Source organism: Muscardinus avellanarius (assembly GCF_963383645.1).
Source record: "Muscardinus avellanarius genome assembly, chromosome: 4".
NCBI lineage: Eukaryota > Metazoa > Chordata > Mammalia > Rodentia > Gliridae > Muscardinus > Muscardinus avellanarius.
Genome location: NC_137789.1, coordinates 154,696,111 through 154,714,129, shown reverse-complemented (window position 1 = coordinate 154,714,129; position 18,019 = coordinate 154,696,111). Strand labels below are relative to the sequence as shown.

General features: G+C 48.5%; 1 protein-coding gene across 1 annotated transcript in view; it reads left to right on the top strand.

Annotated features, from left to right (window-relative positions):
* CPXM2 (carboxypeptidase X, M14 family member 2) overlaps nucleotides 1–18,019 on the top strand; it is a gene marked incomplete at both ends in the record, with an annotated part of 142,766 nt that overhangs the window by 28,533 nt on the left and 96,214 nt on the right. Inside the window, one exon of the mRNA XM_080694879.1 lies at nucleotides 3,351–3,460. Within this exon, the coding sequence (XP_080551005.1) occupies nucleotides 3,351–3,460 (110 nt within the window). The remainder of the gene's footprint in view (nucleotides 1–3,350; nucleotides 3,461–18,019) is intronic.

The following is an 18,019-nucleotide window of genomic DNA, read 5'->3' as shown; positions in this document are numbered from 1 at the left end:
CCTTTTGGGATTTCTGATGCTTGGTGATGTGGGAATGTCACACGTCTGCGGTGAGCTCCGGGATCTGGAGGGACAGATCCAGTGTCTTGCTCCCCGTCTGGGTCAGAAACACCCTGTCCCCTGGGGGTCTGAACTCAGAGTGGAGATGACCGAGGCGATTCCCAGGACTGAAGGAATTGGCCGCAGGCCCACCCGAGCCAGCTTGATATCAGGCCAGCGGAGGGGCCGCTCCGTGGAGGCTGGCTGTCCCTGAGGATGCTGTGCAGCGAGGCAGGGGAGACCAGGGGACAAGCTGAGGACACCTGGGCAGGAAGGGTTGAGAGCGCTGGGGAGCTGGAGCGGCAGAGCAACAACTCCAGCCTAGGGGCTGAGGGCAGAAGCCAGAGCAAGGTGCCAAGGGACAGTCAAAGGACACCCTGGTGTCCAGGGTCCCTGGCTGGCCAATGAACCTGGTGGTCAGTCTTGCTCTAAATTATGACCAGGGCCTCTGGTGCATGCTGGTGACCACTGGGTGGAAGAGCCGAGAGGCATGCAGCACCCAAAGGTGTCCTTCGTCCTGCTGGGGACCTGGGCGTAGGCTCCCAGCCCTTTTGTAGTAGGAGGGTGTGGGATTGTCGCCTGGCTCAGTGTCAGAGCTTCGGGCTGCTGGCCCCGAGACGGAAGGTGGGCCGCTGCAGCACCAGAAGAAGGTCCACACGCGTCATCTTTTTGTTGCTGCTTCAGAATAGCTGAGAAAAACAGTGCAAAGGAGGGAAGGTTTCTTTTGACTCACAGTTTCATAGGCCTTGGGCCAGGGTCGGCGGCTCCATTGTTCCGGGGCTTGTGGGGGACAGAACATCCCGATGGAAGGGTGCCCTGGAGGAAAGGTGCCCTCCTCCTGGAAGCTGGGAAGCAGAGATAGAGGAAGGGGCCAGGAACAAGACAGTACCCAAGGATGTGCCCTCCGGGGACCCACTCCCGCCAACCTCCCAGCAGGCCAGTCAGCTCTGAATCCATGGGCAAATTAGCTCACAGAAGAGCCCAGAGTCCTCAGGGTCCAACCGCTTCCCAAAGCCCCACCTCGGAACATGGCTGCATGGGAGAAACACGCTGAGGGGACACCATGTCCTCCAAAGGCCAAGACAAAGGTGCTGCCCATGGTCAGCCAGGGTCCTTTGGTTGTGAGAAACCAATGGTGGCTGACCAAGCTGGGATCATGGAGGTGGAAGAGGGATGGGGCAGGACACGGCCTCACAAGCTCTTGCCATCAGGTAGCAGAAGCCTCCAGACCCTGGGCTTCCAGGAGAAGGGACCAACTGTGAGGCCGTTTCCAGCTGCATGTCCCACGTCCAGAGTCTCTGGCTGCCTGGAGTATGGAGTCCCCATTCACCACCCAGATGGGACGGGACTCAGCAGCTGCCTGCCTGTTCACCGGGACTCACGATGCTGTCAGCAAGGCCAGGAGGACAGATGCCAAGGTCACAACCTACACAGTGCACGGGACAGGCGTGTGGAGAGGCCTGTCCAAAGCCAAGGTCAACACGGGCCAAGTACAGGCCATGTCCACTGTGATGGCCAGCCCTGGGAGGTCTCCACCTTCTGCTCACCCCCTCTCCACCATCTCATTCTTGGAGTTTTGCGTTGTGTGCTCTGGCTCCTGTCTTGCTAACGGTAGCCCTGGGCCCCGATGGCCCTTTCTGACCCAGACTTTTCTTGGTCTTTTAGGTAGGAGATCTGCAGTGTTCTCCGTCTTGCCGCCTCACCCCGCCTGCCCTGCTCCCCTGACATGGCCTGTACCTTCTCCCTGCTATGCACCCCATGCCTTCCTTCCTTTGCTTGGCTGTTGGAGGTGGGCCGTGTGGGTTTCTGAGTTGCCTTTGCTCACTGCTCCCCACTTGCATGCCCTCCCCAGCTGCAAGACCCTCTCACAGTCCATGCAGAGCAGCATGCTCGCCGGAGGCCACCCGTCCGCACTCAGTGTCTAGTGGGTGGACAGCAACAGAGGAGGATTGTGGGGCCTAAGCAGTGTGGCAGGGTTGGGCAGCCTGGGGCTGGGCTCTGGGGGCCAGGCTGTGGCTCAGCTCAGGTCTCAAGCTTCAGTTTCCTCTTTTAAGAACTCACAGAAGGACTGGAGGGTGTCTTGGGTACCAGAGCACTGAGCTCCTCCACTGCAGCATCTGGTGGCTGTCATCTCACAAGGCTCCTCCAACCCCCCGAGACCACTAGCTTTTTCCTGTGGGGGGCTCTCCCTAGATGAAAACACCCATGTCCCCTGGGATATCCTGGGATCCTGGGACATTTCCTTTTCAGCAATGACCCATAAGACTGTTGATGTTTGCCCCTTACTTTTGGGGTTGTCTAGTATTGACGGTAGAGATAGATTCTGTTCACCTCTACTCGGGAAGTCTTATTTTCTTTCTCCAAGCCAGATGTTAAGGAGTTCCTCTGATACATTCCAGCCTGGTGGCAGGTTGGTGGGAAGGTGCGTGAGAACAGCGCCCAGGCCTGGGAGGCCTGTGCTCCAACCCCAGGGGCTGTTAGCGCTCTTCTGCCTCCGGAAAATGAGCTGACTCGCTTGGACGACACTGAGGGCCCTTTTGTGTTTTTTCTAGGTGCAAACTGTGCTTAGTAGCTCATCTCAAAGTTATCAGTTTTGCCAAGAACAGAAAACAATAGATTCGTCCTATTTCTAGAGCTCTGCTCATTAGCACGCACAGTGCATGGGCCAGAGTTGCTGAAGCAAAATCAACAGGTTGTGATTAACTTGCACAAGTCAACCACGGGATTGTGCCACAGTCTCTACCCAATGCCGCTTCCTGACTGAGTCACACTGTGGAAGGGCCCTTAATTGGGAACAGCCTCGGGAGGCAGGAAGATGGCAATGGAGAAGGAATTCTGTGGCCTAACTACCAGAAAGCAGGTGCTGATGAAAGGACTGGCTGCCTGTTGCCAGTTGCATTGACCGTGTCTGTTCATAAACCCTGGGTGTGGGGGGCTGCTGCCGCCTGGGAGTTCAGCAGAGAAAGGGAGAGCAGGTGGCTGGCCACCTTTAGAAAATTTGGAGCTCAGCTGGGCGTGGTGGCGCACGCTTGTAATCCCCACGCTTGGGAGGCAGAGACAGGAGGATCGCGCTGGTTTGGAGCCAGCCTTGCTGGCTTAAGAGACCCTGTTTCCACATAAAAAAGTTAAAAAATAGGTCTGGGAGTGTAGCCCATGGGAGTGTATCTCGGAGGTAGAAGGGCTTCCAGGAACACCAGTACCACCAAAAAAAAAAAAAAAAAAAAAAAAGAAAAGAAAATTTGGAGCTCATTTTTTTTTTTTTTTCGTGACTGTCCTTGGTTCTAACAGGCCTTGTCCCTTGTTCTCCCCAGGTTGCCCACCTCTTGGTCTGGAAACCTTAAAAATCACAGACTTCCAGCTCCATGCCTCCACGGTGAAGCGCTACGGACTGGGAGCCCATCGAGGGAGACTCAACATCCAGGTACCAGCCCCGAGGATGCATCGCTGGTGGCTCTGGTCATAGACAGCCAGCTTCACTGAGCATGGATTGGGCACTGTGTAGGGCATTTAAAATGCTTTAGCCCAATTCTCACCACAAGGGAGGGCCCTGATTGTCCAGAGAGCACCAGACCAAGAGAGGATGTGTCTTCTTCAAGATGGCGTTAGTAAAAGTTAGGTCGTGGGTACCTGGACCCTTGTAGGTCAGCCTCTACCTCTTGAGCACGTCCCCTACACATGCCCTCTGTCTCGAAGGGGGGGAGTAGGGCAAGAAGAGCCCGTGGGCATGGATGTGGGCATGGAAAAGATGTGACACAGGAAGGGGTGGCATTCCTTTCTTCTCTTGCCTCTCTGCTGATTTCTTCTTATCTCACCATGCCCACCTCTCACAGCCCATCCTGTGGCCTGGAAGGTTCCCCCAGGTCAAATCCTTGAGTGTTCTTGAGGCTGGGTTCATTGCGTCTGGCCTTCCCTTCGACTGCAGGGCGCTGTGACCTTGACCCTTGTTGCTGTCACATCTCCCTCTCAAGAGACTCCTCCAGCACACTCTACACACCACACAATCCTTGACTTCAGGCCTTTTCTCAAGCAGGTTCCTTTGGCAAGCACGGGAAATCCCTGCTGACTCCTGGTATGAGTTTCTTGTCACTGCTGTAACAACGTAGCCTGAACTTGGCCTCTTGAGACAACACGCATTCGTTTTCTTACAGTTCTGGTGTAAGAAAAGAGGCCTCTCTGGGCTCACTCAAGGCGTGAGCAGGGCTGCTTCCTTCTGGAGGCTGTAGGAGGCTCCATTTCTTTCTCTTTTCCAGCACCGGAAGGTCTCCCCACTCCTGGCTCCTGGATCTTTCTATCTTCCGAGCCAGCCTTGGTGGGCCAAGCCCTTCTCATACTGTTCTCTCTCTGGGTTTCTCTTCCCTCTTTCACTTTTAGGGACCCTCTGGATTACATCGGGCCCTCCCGAGGACCCAGGATCATCTCTCTACCTCTCATGACCTTAATTCCACCCGTAGCCTTCTTTCCTCATTGTCCTGTGACCTGATGTGTGCACAGGTTCTACTAAGACACTGACCTCTTGAGGGAGAAGCGATTTTACCAATTCATCTCAATGCCTTTTCTCCCACCCCGGCTCCTGCTGGTCTAGCCCTTCTCAGTTTAGCAGCTGATCTGTCCTGGGTGGTTCTCCAACAGTGCCAGGTTTTACTTCTCTTTCCCCAGACACTGTAACTGAGTGTGGTTCCCAAGCCCTTTGCACAAATCCACTGCCTCTCTAGGGAGGGAGGTGGTCCTCCCTTCAAGGCTGCACTCAAGCTCATGGCTTACGAATGGCAGACTGGGCTCCTCATTCCCCAGTGGTCACCGTTAACGTGCAAGGTGTCACCATTGTGATGGGAGCTGGACCTGAGCAGCCCAGGTCCCTTCCTAAGACCGGGGGGGGAGGCATCCAAATTGAGCTTTTGCTCTCCGACCCTGGACCCCAGAATTGACTTTACCCAAAGATTGGTTTAGAATCACTCTAAAACTTGGCTGTTAAGAAACATTTGGGTGTGTACAGTTGAAAACTGAAAAAACAAAACAATCAACCCCCCCCCCCAAAAAAAAAAACCCCAAAACCCTTGTGTTTTACAAGACGATGAACACAGAACTCTCAGAGTTTGGCCAGTTTTAAGCCCCGAGGGCCCCAGGCACCCTTGGATAGACTCCAGACCTCTAAAGAAATAACAGTCAGGCCCACACAGGCTCGATGCCCTGGGCGTGTGGGATGGTTTCATGTATGGATGAGGGGCTGTCATCTGATACCTTGAATGCCTTCTCTAGAAATGAAATTATCTGCATTTTAAAAAAGGCTTCATGTTTATTCATGCTTTCTGTCAAAATCTGAAAGGCTGTGTTAATCCTGAACTTATGGGAGGAGGTGGAGGCACCCCCCCCCATGGGAATTCCACCAGCAGGTTGGACAGGAGTTTGGCAGCAAAGGTGTCATGGTTGATGTTTCTGGATTTTAAGACTTCTGGGACAATTATCTGGTGTCTCTGAATCTCAGTTGCCCTCATCAGAGAAACGAGGCTTCTGAACACTCAAGGGTTTGCTGAGCAGTAAAACTGGGTAGCACGTGTTTCTAAAGCATTTGCCAGACCACCTCGTTCGCCTGCTGAGTGCCCCCTTGAGCTTCCGGTTGCCCTTTGAACACAACCCCAGCTGGGCCCTGGAGCCTGAGCCCCTCTGGTCCCTGCATGGCGCAGCCCTCTCTGATTATTCCTCACTTGTTTTCTTGGATTTTTTTTTTTTTTTCTTTTTGCAGTACTGGGGATGGAACCCAGGGGCACTCTACCTCCAAGGTACAACCCCAGACTATTTTCCTTTTATTCTTTATTTTGAAACAGGGTCTCACTAAGTTGCAAAGGGCCTCACTAAGCAGCCGAGGCCGGCCGCGAACCTATGCTCCTCCTGTCTTAGTCTCCCAAGTATTGGGATGACAAGCGTGCACCAGCCCGCCCAGCTCCTTGGGTTTTCTCTGAGCCCCTTCAAGTGTAATCTTGGTGCGAGCGGGGCCCGGTGTCCTGCTGGCTCATCCTCCAGTGCCCAGAACAGTATGGGCAACAGGGCCAGCACACAGAGGACGTGGCTGGGCACCAGGCTGAAACGCAGATGGTATCTTTGGCAGGCCATGCCTCAGGCTTCGTCATGGGGGTAGTCCTCACTCCCTGGCCACCTTCCCTGCTGCATTTGTCCTTTCTCCGTGGGAGATCTGCCCTAGGGAGCACCACGCTGGCCTTCACACATCTGTCTGCAGAACTCTGACTGGCCCGCAGACTGACTTCAATGTGGAAAGCACATTTGTCTCTAAGAGGATTTTTCTCTTCAGTGATATATATTATCCACCCTGATGTCTCCTCTCAAGAAAATCTTTGTACCCGCTCTTAAGAGTATGAAGTTGCTGCTTTAATAGCTAGGACCTGGCCAGCTACCCCTCTGCATGTGTACACCACCTCTGTCACCTGGTTTGACCATAGAAAGTGGAGACTGGACTACAGCCTGTGCAAGCGGGTTTGGCTACACCACTTCCACTGGCAAATAAGGACGAGGCTGGGCCCCCCTGGGGGTTCGTACCTTCCGGAATTGGTGCCACGAGCATCGTGACTTCATCGCTGCAGGTGCACAATTAAAGTCAGCGCTCCAAAAATACATCTCCCCACACATAACGGTTTGAAATGCAGCTTAAAAATAACCACATCTTGTCTCACATAGGAGTATTTTGTAGGCGTGTCGAGCTAATGGGATTTCAAGTGCAAGAAACACTGAGGTGTCAGAGTCAGAAGTTTTGTTGAAATACGTCTCTAGCGTGTGCGGGTTGTGAGCAGATTTAGCAGTGCCTTGCTGCCCGGGCTCTGCGGGCACACCGTGGCACTTTCTGTGTTGGAGCACACAGAGTTCTCGGGCTGGCATGCTCCAGTTAGCTGAGTGGCCTTGGGGAGATGCCCGCCTTGTCAGAGGCAGGTGTCCTTGTCAGGAAAGCCCAGGTCCCATCGCCAGCTCTGCTACCATCGTGGTATCATGAAGACCAAAAAGAGTGAAGAAAGAATTGTCCCAGGTGATTTCGGGAGACATCATTCATTCGCTCAGGGGACTTTTGTGAAGAGTGCCCACCCTGGGCCTGGCAGCAAAAGAGCAAGGCAGAAAGCCCCTGGTGATCCCACTGCGGAGCTGCCTCAGACTCGGGCAGAGGGAGGAAGGCACGGGCTGCAAGGTATCCATGCCGCTCAGAGTTTTACGCTCACTGCTCCAGCTATTCCTCAGCAGGGGAGACGATCATCAGTATTATTACCTCTGTCGTAGATAAAACAGCTACACGGAGCTCAGGGGACTTGCCTGGGATTTCCCAGGAGAGGCAATTCTGAATCCAAGCAGTTTATTGCCCCTGTGGGGGACCATAAAATTGCTTCCTACTTCAGCAGCCAGGGGTGTTCTGGCTACAACATCTGGATTGTCGAGTTGGCCATGCACCTCCTGCTCTTCTGACAAAGATTTCGCGTTGACTTACTCATCTGTCCCTGACCACCCCAAATGGTGCACGTCTTGCATATAACGCGCATCCTGCTTCCCCGCGTCCTCCCTGCACGGTCAGCGCAGCGTCTGCACATCTGTACGTGCCTTCCACGTGTGTCTGGCCATTACCGTCCAGTTTATGGGTTCCCTGGCTGTGGTGGGGACGTCTAGAAGAAGGTGGTGCAGCTGTCATGTGCACAATGAACTCAGGTGGTCAGCAGGCGTAGAGATGATGTCAGTAGGACACAGAAGTGGCCTCGGCTCATGTCTGATCTTGGCCAGAGAGTCATCCTTCAGTTTCCATGAGGATTTGATTCCAGGACATATAGTCTATCACATCCTCCCATATACTATTTTTTTTTTAACTTTTTTTTTTTTTTTTTTTGGTGGTACTGGGAGTGGAACCCAGAGGCTTTCTACCTCTGGGCTATACTTCCAGGCCTTTTTTATATTTTATTTGGAAACAGGGTCTCACTAAGTTGCTGAGAGCCTCACTAAGTAGTCGAGGCTGGCTTCGAACCTGCGCGATCCTCCTGTCTCAGCCTCCCAAGCATGCGCCACCACGCCCGGCTCCCATATACTTTACATAATCTCTAGAGTATTTGTAATACCCAGTACAACGTCAGTGCTATGTCCATAGCTGTATTGTTGAGGGAGTAATCGCAAGCTCTCTGTACATGTTTAGCACAACACAGATTTTGCTTCTGAATATTTTCGTGTGGGGGTAGTTGAATCTGCAGATGCAGAACCTGAGGATATGAGGGGCCTGCTGTGTGGTACAGATCTGTGGGAGCAAGTCCCCACCCCGATCGTGGAGTGCACTGGCCCAGGTGCAGGCAGAGGCTGCCGGGACCCGGTTCTGTGTACCAGGCGGCTTGCTTCTCTTCCTCTTGTCTCGGCATGGCCAGCCGCGTGCTGTTTCATCACTCTGTTCATGTGTTGTCCTGACCCTGCAGCTCAGCAGCCCCGCTCTGCCTTTCATCAGCTGCCTTCACTGCTATTGTTTTTAAGGTCGAATCCAGTAGTTGTAGCATTCTTATTATGATTATTGTTTTTGTTGTTGTTTTCTTAAGTATGCTAATATTTTTTAGTTTTTTTAGCCTTCCAGTTCCAGAGCAGCACAGATTATTGAATGGTCTGGCTGGAACCCGATTTTCCCCATGAATTTGGTTTATATACTGCAAAATTTTGTAGACTGTGAACTTTTACTGGAACGCATCTGCCACCGTGCAGCAGAAACACCTGTCTCTTTTCCCCTCATTTTAAGTGTAGGTCTTTGAAAAAATACTTATAGCTCCGCTTACAGCTTCTTTTTTTTCCCAAGTAGAATCTTATGTTAATGTAATAATAAAGCTTAGAGAAGAAACCAAGGCCTATGTTCTACCAGTACCTTGGGGCAAGATAGAATTTCCACGAATTTGAGGATGGGAGAACCAGGCAGCAGGAGGGCAAAGACTGTGGTTATTTTTTCCAGTGTATTCAGGACCCTTTTGTCCCTGTAAGCCTGCGATCTCACTTAGGAACCGTCACTGGTCTCTTCTGCTCTGAAGCAGCCACAGACAGATTGAAAACTAACATTGTGAGTCTCAATGAAAACATCTGAATCCTTTTCCGTCCCTCTGCCTATAGTTAAGTCTTAGGAGGGAAGCCGGTATTCAGGCGGGTCATCTGAGGGCAGCTCATCGCCTCCCCCATCCTTGAAGCATCCTCTGAGGTCCCTGAGAGATTTCCTGTGGCTCATACATTAGGGAAGGGGGTTCGGAGGCAGAACCCTGTCCCAGCAACCTGCCCCACCACTGTTAGGATGTAGGGTGCCTCCGTAGCTGGGGAGCCTTGAGCATGGCTCAAAGCTTGGCCAGTAGAAAGGGCTGGGTTTCCATGTCACTCTATTCTGAGCTGTGTTAGGAGGGCCTCACACCGGAGCAGTAGGCTTGGGCTGCCCAGAGCCTGCTACATACCACCATGATTCCTGCCTACAGTGTGGAAGGCTAAGACTGCTGGGCTCAGATCGGAGTTTAGAAGAAAGGATGGATGCTCTGAGGTCTCGAGACAGAAGACGGCAAGCTATATTTATACCTCCGATGTCCTGTGGTGATCCTGTTGTGACATCTGACCCCGCGGCCTTCATCTCATTGCAGTTGTTAAGAGATGACTCAGTTGGGGCTCTGAGACCTCTGGACCCTTTCATGAGGAGATGTTTGGGTAGGACAAGAACAGCTGTCGGCACCGCTTCCCAGCACCCTAGGAGTGATCTTCACCTCCTCTCTGCAGTTTTTCTTTTAAAATAAATCTATGGAGCACCCGGCTGCTGAAGTTAGGATCCAGTTCTAGTTTCCTGATCCTCTTAAAAACCCTGAAGTTACCTGACTTAGAAGTCTTTTTTTTTTTTTTTTTTTTTTTTTTTGCGGTACTGGGATGGAACCCAGGAGCATTCTACTTTCGAGCTACACCCCCAGCCCCTATTTTTTATTCTTTATTTTGAAACAGAGTCTCACTGAGTTGCAGAGGGCCTCACTAGTACCTGAGGCTGGCCGCGAACTGCAGTCCTCCTCTCAGCATGGCTCCCGAATGCTGGGATTATAAGCGTGTGCCATCATGCCTGGCTGAGTTAGAAGTCTTCAAGATGGCTGATGCCATGGCTTCCCCTCAAGGCAGGAACCAGGCTGTAGAACAACTGACTAGTTGTATCCTCATGTTAAAGCTCATGTCCCTGGCACATCTCACGTATGTGTTCTGCACCTGAGCCTCACCTTGCCTAGTGAGGAGATCTCATCTTACCTGGCAAGAAGAACCTGGAGCTCTTCTCCAGGGCTTCGTCCCTGCAGGTCCAATGCCTGCCAGTCACTAGGTTCCCTGCTGAGCCCTGGACCCTAAAGCCTCCTGTTCCTCTAGACCTCCAGGTTCTCTGGACGCTTAGCCTCCATCGGGTCCTGGTTGCAGCTCACAGCCCTTCCTCGGGGCGCCTATGTGCTGGGTGCTGCAGGGAGGGCCGTCACAGCAGGAGTCTTTTCCAAGTCTAGAATTATTGCGCCTGTTCCGATAATGGGATTTTGCTCTGCATCTGGCTTCAAGCAACAGTCTGGAAGACTGTCTGGGTGCCAAAAACACTGGAATTTTTGATATTTGGATGTTTATGAGAACAGCGGGACTGAATATGTAAAATTAGAGCTCCCTTGAAAATTCAAACTGCGTGCTTACCATCGTGGTGACAGTGTTCGGTTCTTCTTTCGCCATGAACACGGGGCTCTAGAACAACACGGCAGAGGTCAGGGGGGTGCCCAAAGCAGCCACATGCTCCTTGGCCAATGGCCCACAGGTCATGAGGAAACCAGAGAATCAATGAGCTGGTGCCAGGTGGATTCTGTTCCACTTGACATGTGTGTTTTTAATGTCATTAAACTTCATGAAATTAATCTTTCATTTAGACCTCAATGCACTCAAAGAAAGAGCTATTTCAGAGATGCTATTTTAGCGGTAAGGAAGCCGAGGTAAAGGCTGGTTAGTGCGGAGTTGAGTCCAGACCCAGGGTTCTGGGCTGCAGAGAAACACACTGTTCCTCCCTCCGCAGACTCCAGCCCAGGAGAAGGTCTCGCCTGTTTAACAGCTCCTGGCCTCCCTTGCCTCCCACCTGGGGACTTAGCTCCCTGGCCACTGGCGTGAGCTGCCCTGGAACCTCCCGGGCCCACATCCTGGCAGGCCCAAAAGCCAAGGGGAGCACCCTGGAGCTGCGTCCACTCGCTGTCATAGCCCCCCGTGTGGGCCCAGTGGTGCCTGGTGGGGCTGAGCTGCTCGGCCGCCTAGCCGGCACATGCACAGTTAGCAGCCAGGTGTGTAGGTCATTTCGCATCATTGCTGCAAGGACACAACCTACACTGTGCAGGCAGAGAAAGCAGGGTAGGAAGAGGAAGCTGAGGGCAGAGGAGAGGAACAGACCAGCTTCTGGGGTTTCATCCTTTCCTTTTGAAAACCCACACCTGGGAACCTGCCGCTGCTCAGCACTATCACAAGTCCTGCAGAAGCTCAGGCGAGTAGGAATGGAGCTATCCTCCGTCGTTTGGCAGGTACTCGTGGAGGACCTACTATGTGCTGGGCCCTCTGTGGCGCTTGGGATTCCCAGTGGCCAGAGACACTAGGTGTCTTGAAGCCTGCGTTCCAGCAGGGAAGCAAATCAGAGTGGGGAATGTAGTAAAACATCGCACCTGCAGGATGTCAGAAGCCTCTGAGGGTTCCAGAGAGAAGGAAGATGAAGATGACTGATGGCCGACCGCGGGGTCAGCAGGGCCAGCCCCAGGGAGGCAGCTGCTCTCCACGGCGGCCAGTGCTGGCTTGCCTGAGGTCAGGGGGACTCAAAGCACATCAGCAGGGAGCCAGGTTGCTGTGGGGAGACCATTTCGTCAGAGCCAGCTCAGGCAAAGGTCCCGGGGTGGCAGCGTGATTGGCATTGCCAAGGGGCAGCAGGAGCCTGGTGTGGCTGCGGCTGAGTGAGTGGCAGGGAGGAGATGTGGACCCAGAGATAACAGGAAGCCGCAGCCACCACAAGGGCGTGGGCTGCCACTCTTGAGTCAATGGGTGGAGGCTGAACAAGCTTTGGGGCGCAGGGATGACATGCTCTGGCTGAGATGCGAGGAGGGCTGACCCCCCATCGCTGTTCCCCATAGGACGGAGCCCAGGAGGTGGAGAGCCAGCAGCTGGATGGCAGGCCATTTGGGAAGCAGGATTTTCCAACAAGAAGGCAGATGAGGTTTGCATGGGGGATGCGAGAGACTCAGAGAGTCAAGGTTGCCTCCGGTGTCCTTTGACCTGCACCTCTGATAATCTCATCATCTCAGGAGAGAGAAAATTACTAAAACACTCTCCACAGGGAATACATGACCTGTAACAAATACCCGGGAGGGCGGATGCTGTGTATTAGTTTCCCGGGGCTTCCACAGCAAAGAACCCCAGACTGACTTAGCGTGACAGGTGGTGCAGTTCTGGAGGCTTGAAGTCTGAAGTGAAAGCGCCAGCAGGGCTGTGCTTCCTCCGAAGCCTCTTGTATGGGATAAATGGTCCTCGTCGGCCTCTTCCTGTACCAGGTGCCCTGGACATCCCAAGGTGCTTCTTTACTGCATACGCACCTCTCCACCTCGGCCTCCCAGGCGACGGTGACACGGCCTCTTCCCCCGGAGCCTCCGCCATATCTTTTCTGTGTGCATGTCTCAGTGCCCATCAGTCATACGAAATTAAGCACCCACCCTCCTCCAGCCTGACCTCGTTCTTAGTCTATTACAGCCCTATTTCTAAGTGAGATCGCGTTCTAGGTTGTGTTGGAGGGACATGATTCAACCCCATAGCTCTGTGTGCCCAATACGCCCGCCTCCGAGTGGAGCTTGGAAGACTCCTGAAGACGGGGACTCCTAAACAGAAATGCCTTCATATGTGCACAAAAAACATGTACAGGTGTGTTATTCATAATCCCCAAGTGGAAACACCTATCTAAAAGCACCCCTGTTACAGTCTATGGAAAAGTAATTTGGATATGTGCACGATGGACTACTATGCAACAGTGAAAAGGAGTTAATTGCTGCTAGGTGCCATCAAGCGGCTGAATCTAATCTTCTCATCTTCTATAGCACTCTACAATAGTTATGGTTGCCCCCAACTAATAAAAAATTTCAAAATAGCTAGTGGATTTGTTTTTGTTTTTTTAATGTTCCCAGAACAAAAAAAATGACATGTGAGGTTATTGTTATACCAGTTGTCCTTATCTGATTCTTACACATTTTATATATGTATTAAATGTCACTCTAGGCCCCATAAATGTGCACAATTACTATGCATCATTAAAAATTTAAAAAGATTAGGCCGGGCGTGGTGGCGCACGCTTGTAATCCCCGCGCTTGGGAGGCAGAGACAGGAGGATCGTGCAGGTTCGAAGCCAGCCGCGCGTGCGCTAGTTTAGGAGACCCTGTTTCCAAATAAAAATGTAAAAATAGGTCTGGGAGTGTAGCCCCGAGGCAGAAGGGCTTCCAGGAACCCCAGTACCACCAAAAAAAAAAAAAAAAATTAAAAAAGATATAAAAGTAAACGCTAAGAATCATGTAACAAATGAGTATGGAGAGCGGGGAGGCAGGCAACAGGAAGTGGAAGGAGTGATTCCCTGCCCATATTAAGGAATTAACAGATATTCTCAAGTACATAGAATATAGCAGGCTACCAAAGGCTACAGTTTCCAAATGAACCACTAAAAGGTACAGACCTTTAAATTTTTCATAGGAAATATGCACTTAACGCAAAGAAAATAGGTCAGTAGATAAAACAAAAGCCAGACAAGTAATAAAAATAGAGCAGCTAAGAGAAACGGATTGCTCCTTTCAGAAAGCACCTGTCAGCGGGCTCAGCGGGCCCAGCTCACCTGTTAGTAGAGGCAGCATAGTTGTATCATAGAGTGAATTGAGTCGCAGCTCACAGCAGGTAGAGACTCCTCACAACGCAGCCATGCTTGTACCCCAAGGGCTTCTACTCATTGAGTGATTTTTCTGTCTCGGGCACTACTGGAAATACTTTGCCCATGTCTCATGTGGCCATTCCAATAGTCTTGTCACGTGGCTTCTGTTTCTGCTCCTGTTTTACACACAGGCCGATCTAACTGGAGTTCTTTGAATCATGAGCTGTAGAAGCAGGGCCCAGTTTAGACCATGGGCTCCAGGTACTAGTCCATGCTGAGCTCTCTCCCTGAGTGCAAAGAGTCTAGTCTCTCTTAATCACTGGGGAGGGAGCCAGTGATTGTTCTGAGAACTAAATGTACTCCATAGGTATCCAACTTTCATGACTTAAGTGGTTCTCTGATTTTAGTTGGAATAAATTAGAATATTGATGTAAAAGCATTCTTCAGCCAGGTGCAGTGGTGCACACCTGTAATCTCAGTACTTGGGAAGGAGGATTGCAGGTTCAAGGCGAGCCTCATCAATTTAGTGAGAGACTCTGATTCAAAATAAAAAATAAAATAGGACTGGTGGGGGTGTAGCTTGGAGGTAGAATGCCTCTGGGTTCCATTCCATATCTCTCTCATACACACACACACACACACACACGCGCGCACACACACCCCACCACCACCACCACCACCACCACCACCACAACAACAACAAAACATGCTTCAGTTTCTTCATCAATTAGTAAATTTCTATCCTCATCTTTCCTTTTTTTCAAAAAAATAAATGGTTTATGGTGCATTTAACTGATTTTAGTTTTTGATGTTTTTAATGTCAAACTCTGGATGTTTGGTAAATGCAAGGAAATAATTAAAAATTAATTTGGGGTTTTAAAATGGCTTCAAAATCAATCGGTATTTCTTTTTAATGCTTATGGTCCAGCTCTGATTTGGGGCAAGGTACTTTTGCTAATTTTCAGAAGAATCAACTGATTTGTACCTGGGAAATGTCATGGGTCTATCAAAGGCTTATCACAGAAGTTGATGACGGGGCTTATGGAGGGTAGAGATTTAGATGTCATCGTGAGCCTTTTATGGCAGATTAGATATTTAACTATACTAATCAGATGTCAAATCTGCCATTTTTAGGTAACCCTAACCCCAAGGTGGTAATGTGTCAATAACCTATAAAGTTTCAGCCATTTCTTCTAATTTTTCTTTTCTAAAAAGTAAGTTAAGATAAACCAGATGTGATGGCACACACATGCAATCCCAGTGCTTGGGAGGGGGGTTTGAGGTAAGTCTCAGCAACTTAGAGGGAGGTCCTGTTTCAAAATAAAAAAGAAAATAGGGCCGGGGAAGTAGCTTACAGGTAGACTGCCCCTGAGTTCAATCCTGAGTACTATCTATCCATCTATCTATCTATCTATCTATCTATCTATCTATCATCTATCTATGCAAAATAGCTATCATTTTATTCTGTTCTATCTAGGCAGCCTTGGGCTACATCTGCAGCATAGCAGCTGTCAGTCAGTTCTCTTAGAGTTGCTAAGCAGTTGCACTCACTTGGCTATGACTTTTTAATTTACTTCCAGATGTTTCTGCATTGCTTCTCACGAGGCTGAGATAAACAGCGTAGATCAATGGCTGCAGTGAAACAGGATTTTGAGATTTACTCTTTTCTGTGTACACCATAAAGCAAAGCACTTTGCAAAACGCTCTGTTAACACCTGGAAAATGAAAGGAAACTCAGTAGGCGTCACTCACTCGCTCTGTATCTATATATCCTCTTCATGTTCCTTTTTAAAAAATCAATTCTATAAGAAAGAAATCAATAAAAGGGTTTTTTTAAGAGATAGGTGTATAATTTTTTAATTTAATTTTTAATTTTTATTTATTTTTTAAATTTTTAAAATTTTTTATTGGTGCACTGTATTCATACATCATAGTGGGATACAAAAAAAAACTTTTGTAGACATATATGCACACATCGCCCAATCAGCTTCCACCCAATCCCCACCCCATTCCCTTCCCATCCCTCCTTCCCATGCTTGGCTTAGTGGTTGACATCTAGTATTATAGCAATTTATTCAAAATTAAAAATGATAATCTCACATAACAGTTTCATTTGTCTGATACCAAGCTTTTGATAACTTAAAGATAACATTTCAATATTTCTTTTTGCTTTCTTTCTTACCAGAGAATATTTTTTTTCTATTTTTTTAGGTGAAACTATCATATATTTATATATTTATTTTCAGAAAAAAAAATCTATCCTAATATGGAATATGGACTCTAGATACCCAAAACGATCTCGAAAAAGAACAAAGCTAGAAGATATATATTTTCTGATTTCAAACCACATAAAGCTACAATAATTGAAACAGTATAGTACTGTTCTAAAGGCAGATATATAAACTATTGGAGCTAAATAAAAGCCTAGAGCTAAATTCTTCCATATATTGTCAAGTTATATTTGACAAGGTTTCCATGAACATTTGGTGGAGGAAATAATAATCTTTTAACTAAATAATGTTGAAAAATTAAAATTACATGAAAACATTTCAATATTTCTTTTTGCTTTCTTTCTTACCAGAGAATATTTTTTTTCTATTTTTTTAGGTGAAACTATCATATATTTATATATTTATTTTTCAGAAAAAAATCTATCCTAATATGGAATATGGACTCTAGATACCCAACACGATCTTGAAAAAGAACAAAGCTAGGAGATATATATTTTCTGATTTCAAACCATATAAAGCTACAATAATTGAAACAGTGTAGTACTGTTCTAAAGGCAGATATATAAACCATTGGAGTTAAGTAAAAGCCTAGAGCTAAATTCTTCCATATATTGTCAAGTTATTTTTGACAAGGTTTCCACGAACATTTGGTGGAGGAAATAATAATCTTTTAACTAAATATTGTTGAAAAATAATAATTACATGAAAAAGAATAAAATTGGACCCTTACCAAATCCCATATACAAATATTAACTCAAAATAGTTAAAAGACCTAAAAATAAATCTTAAGACTATAAACTTTTAGAAGAAAATCTGGGTCATAAAACCTCACAACATTGAAATTGGCAGTGATTTCTTGGATATGATTTCAATAGCACAGGCAACAGAAGAGTATACAAACTCCCTAAAAAATAAAAAAATATTGTATATTCAAAGACAATGTAAACAGAGTTAAAAGTTACTGATAGAATGGGATAAAATATTTCCAAATGCTATATCTGAAGGTATATTAATATTCCAACTAGAAATCCTAAAAATTAACAACAATAAAGGCAAACAATACAATTTAGAGATAGGTAAAAGACTAACATAAATAATGAATCTCCACAGATAACTAATCTTAGTTGTCTGTTGGATGGAAAAGCTTGTTTCTCTGGTTCTGGTGTGTGTTACCTATTTCTTCTTTGTAGTTAATCTCTTTGAGTATTTTCTCTAGGGCTGGTTTTGAAGACATAAATTCCTTCAGTTTCTGTTTGTCATGGAAGCTTCTTATTTCTCCATCTAATTTTTTTTTTTTTTTTTTGGTGGTACTGGGGTTCCTGGAAGCCCTTCTACCTCTGGGCTACACTCCCAGACCTATTTTATATTTTTGAAACAGGGTCTCTTACGCCAGTGTGGCTGGCTTCGAACCTGCGCGATCCTCCTGTCTCCGCCTCCCAAGCACGGGGATTACAAGCGTGCGCCACCACACCCGGCTCTCCATCTAATTTGATAGAAAGTTTTGCTGGGTAGAAAATTTTTGGCTGGAAGTTGTTTTCTTTCAGAGTTTGGAATATGTTACTCCAAGCCCTTCTGGCTTTCATGACTTGGTTTGGGAAGTCTGGAGTGATTCTAATTGGTTTGCCTCTAAATGTCAGTTGGTCCTTTGTTTTTGTTTCCTTTAAGATTCTCTGCTTGGCTTCCACAGTGGTCATTTTGACAATTATGTGGCGTGGGGATCCTCTTCTCCGATCCTGTCTAAAGGGAGTTCTATAAGTTTCCTGGATCTGTGTATCAACCTCTTGCTCTATGTTTGGAAAATTTTCTGCTATTACTTCCTTGAAGAGATTGTTGATCC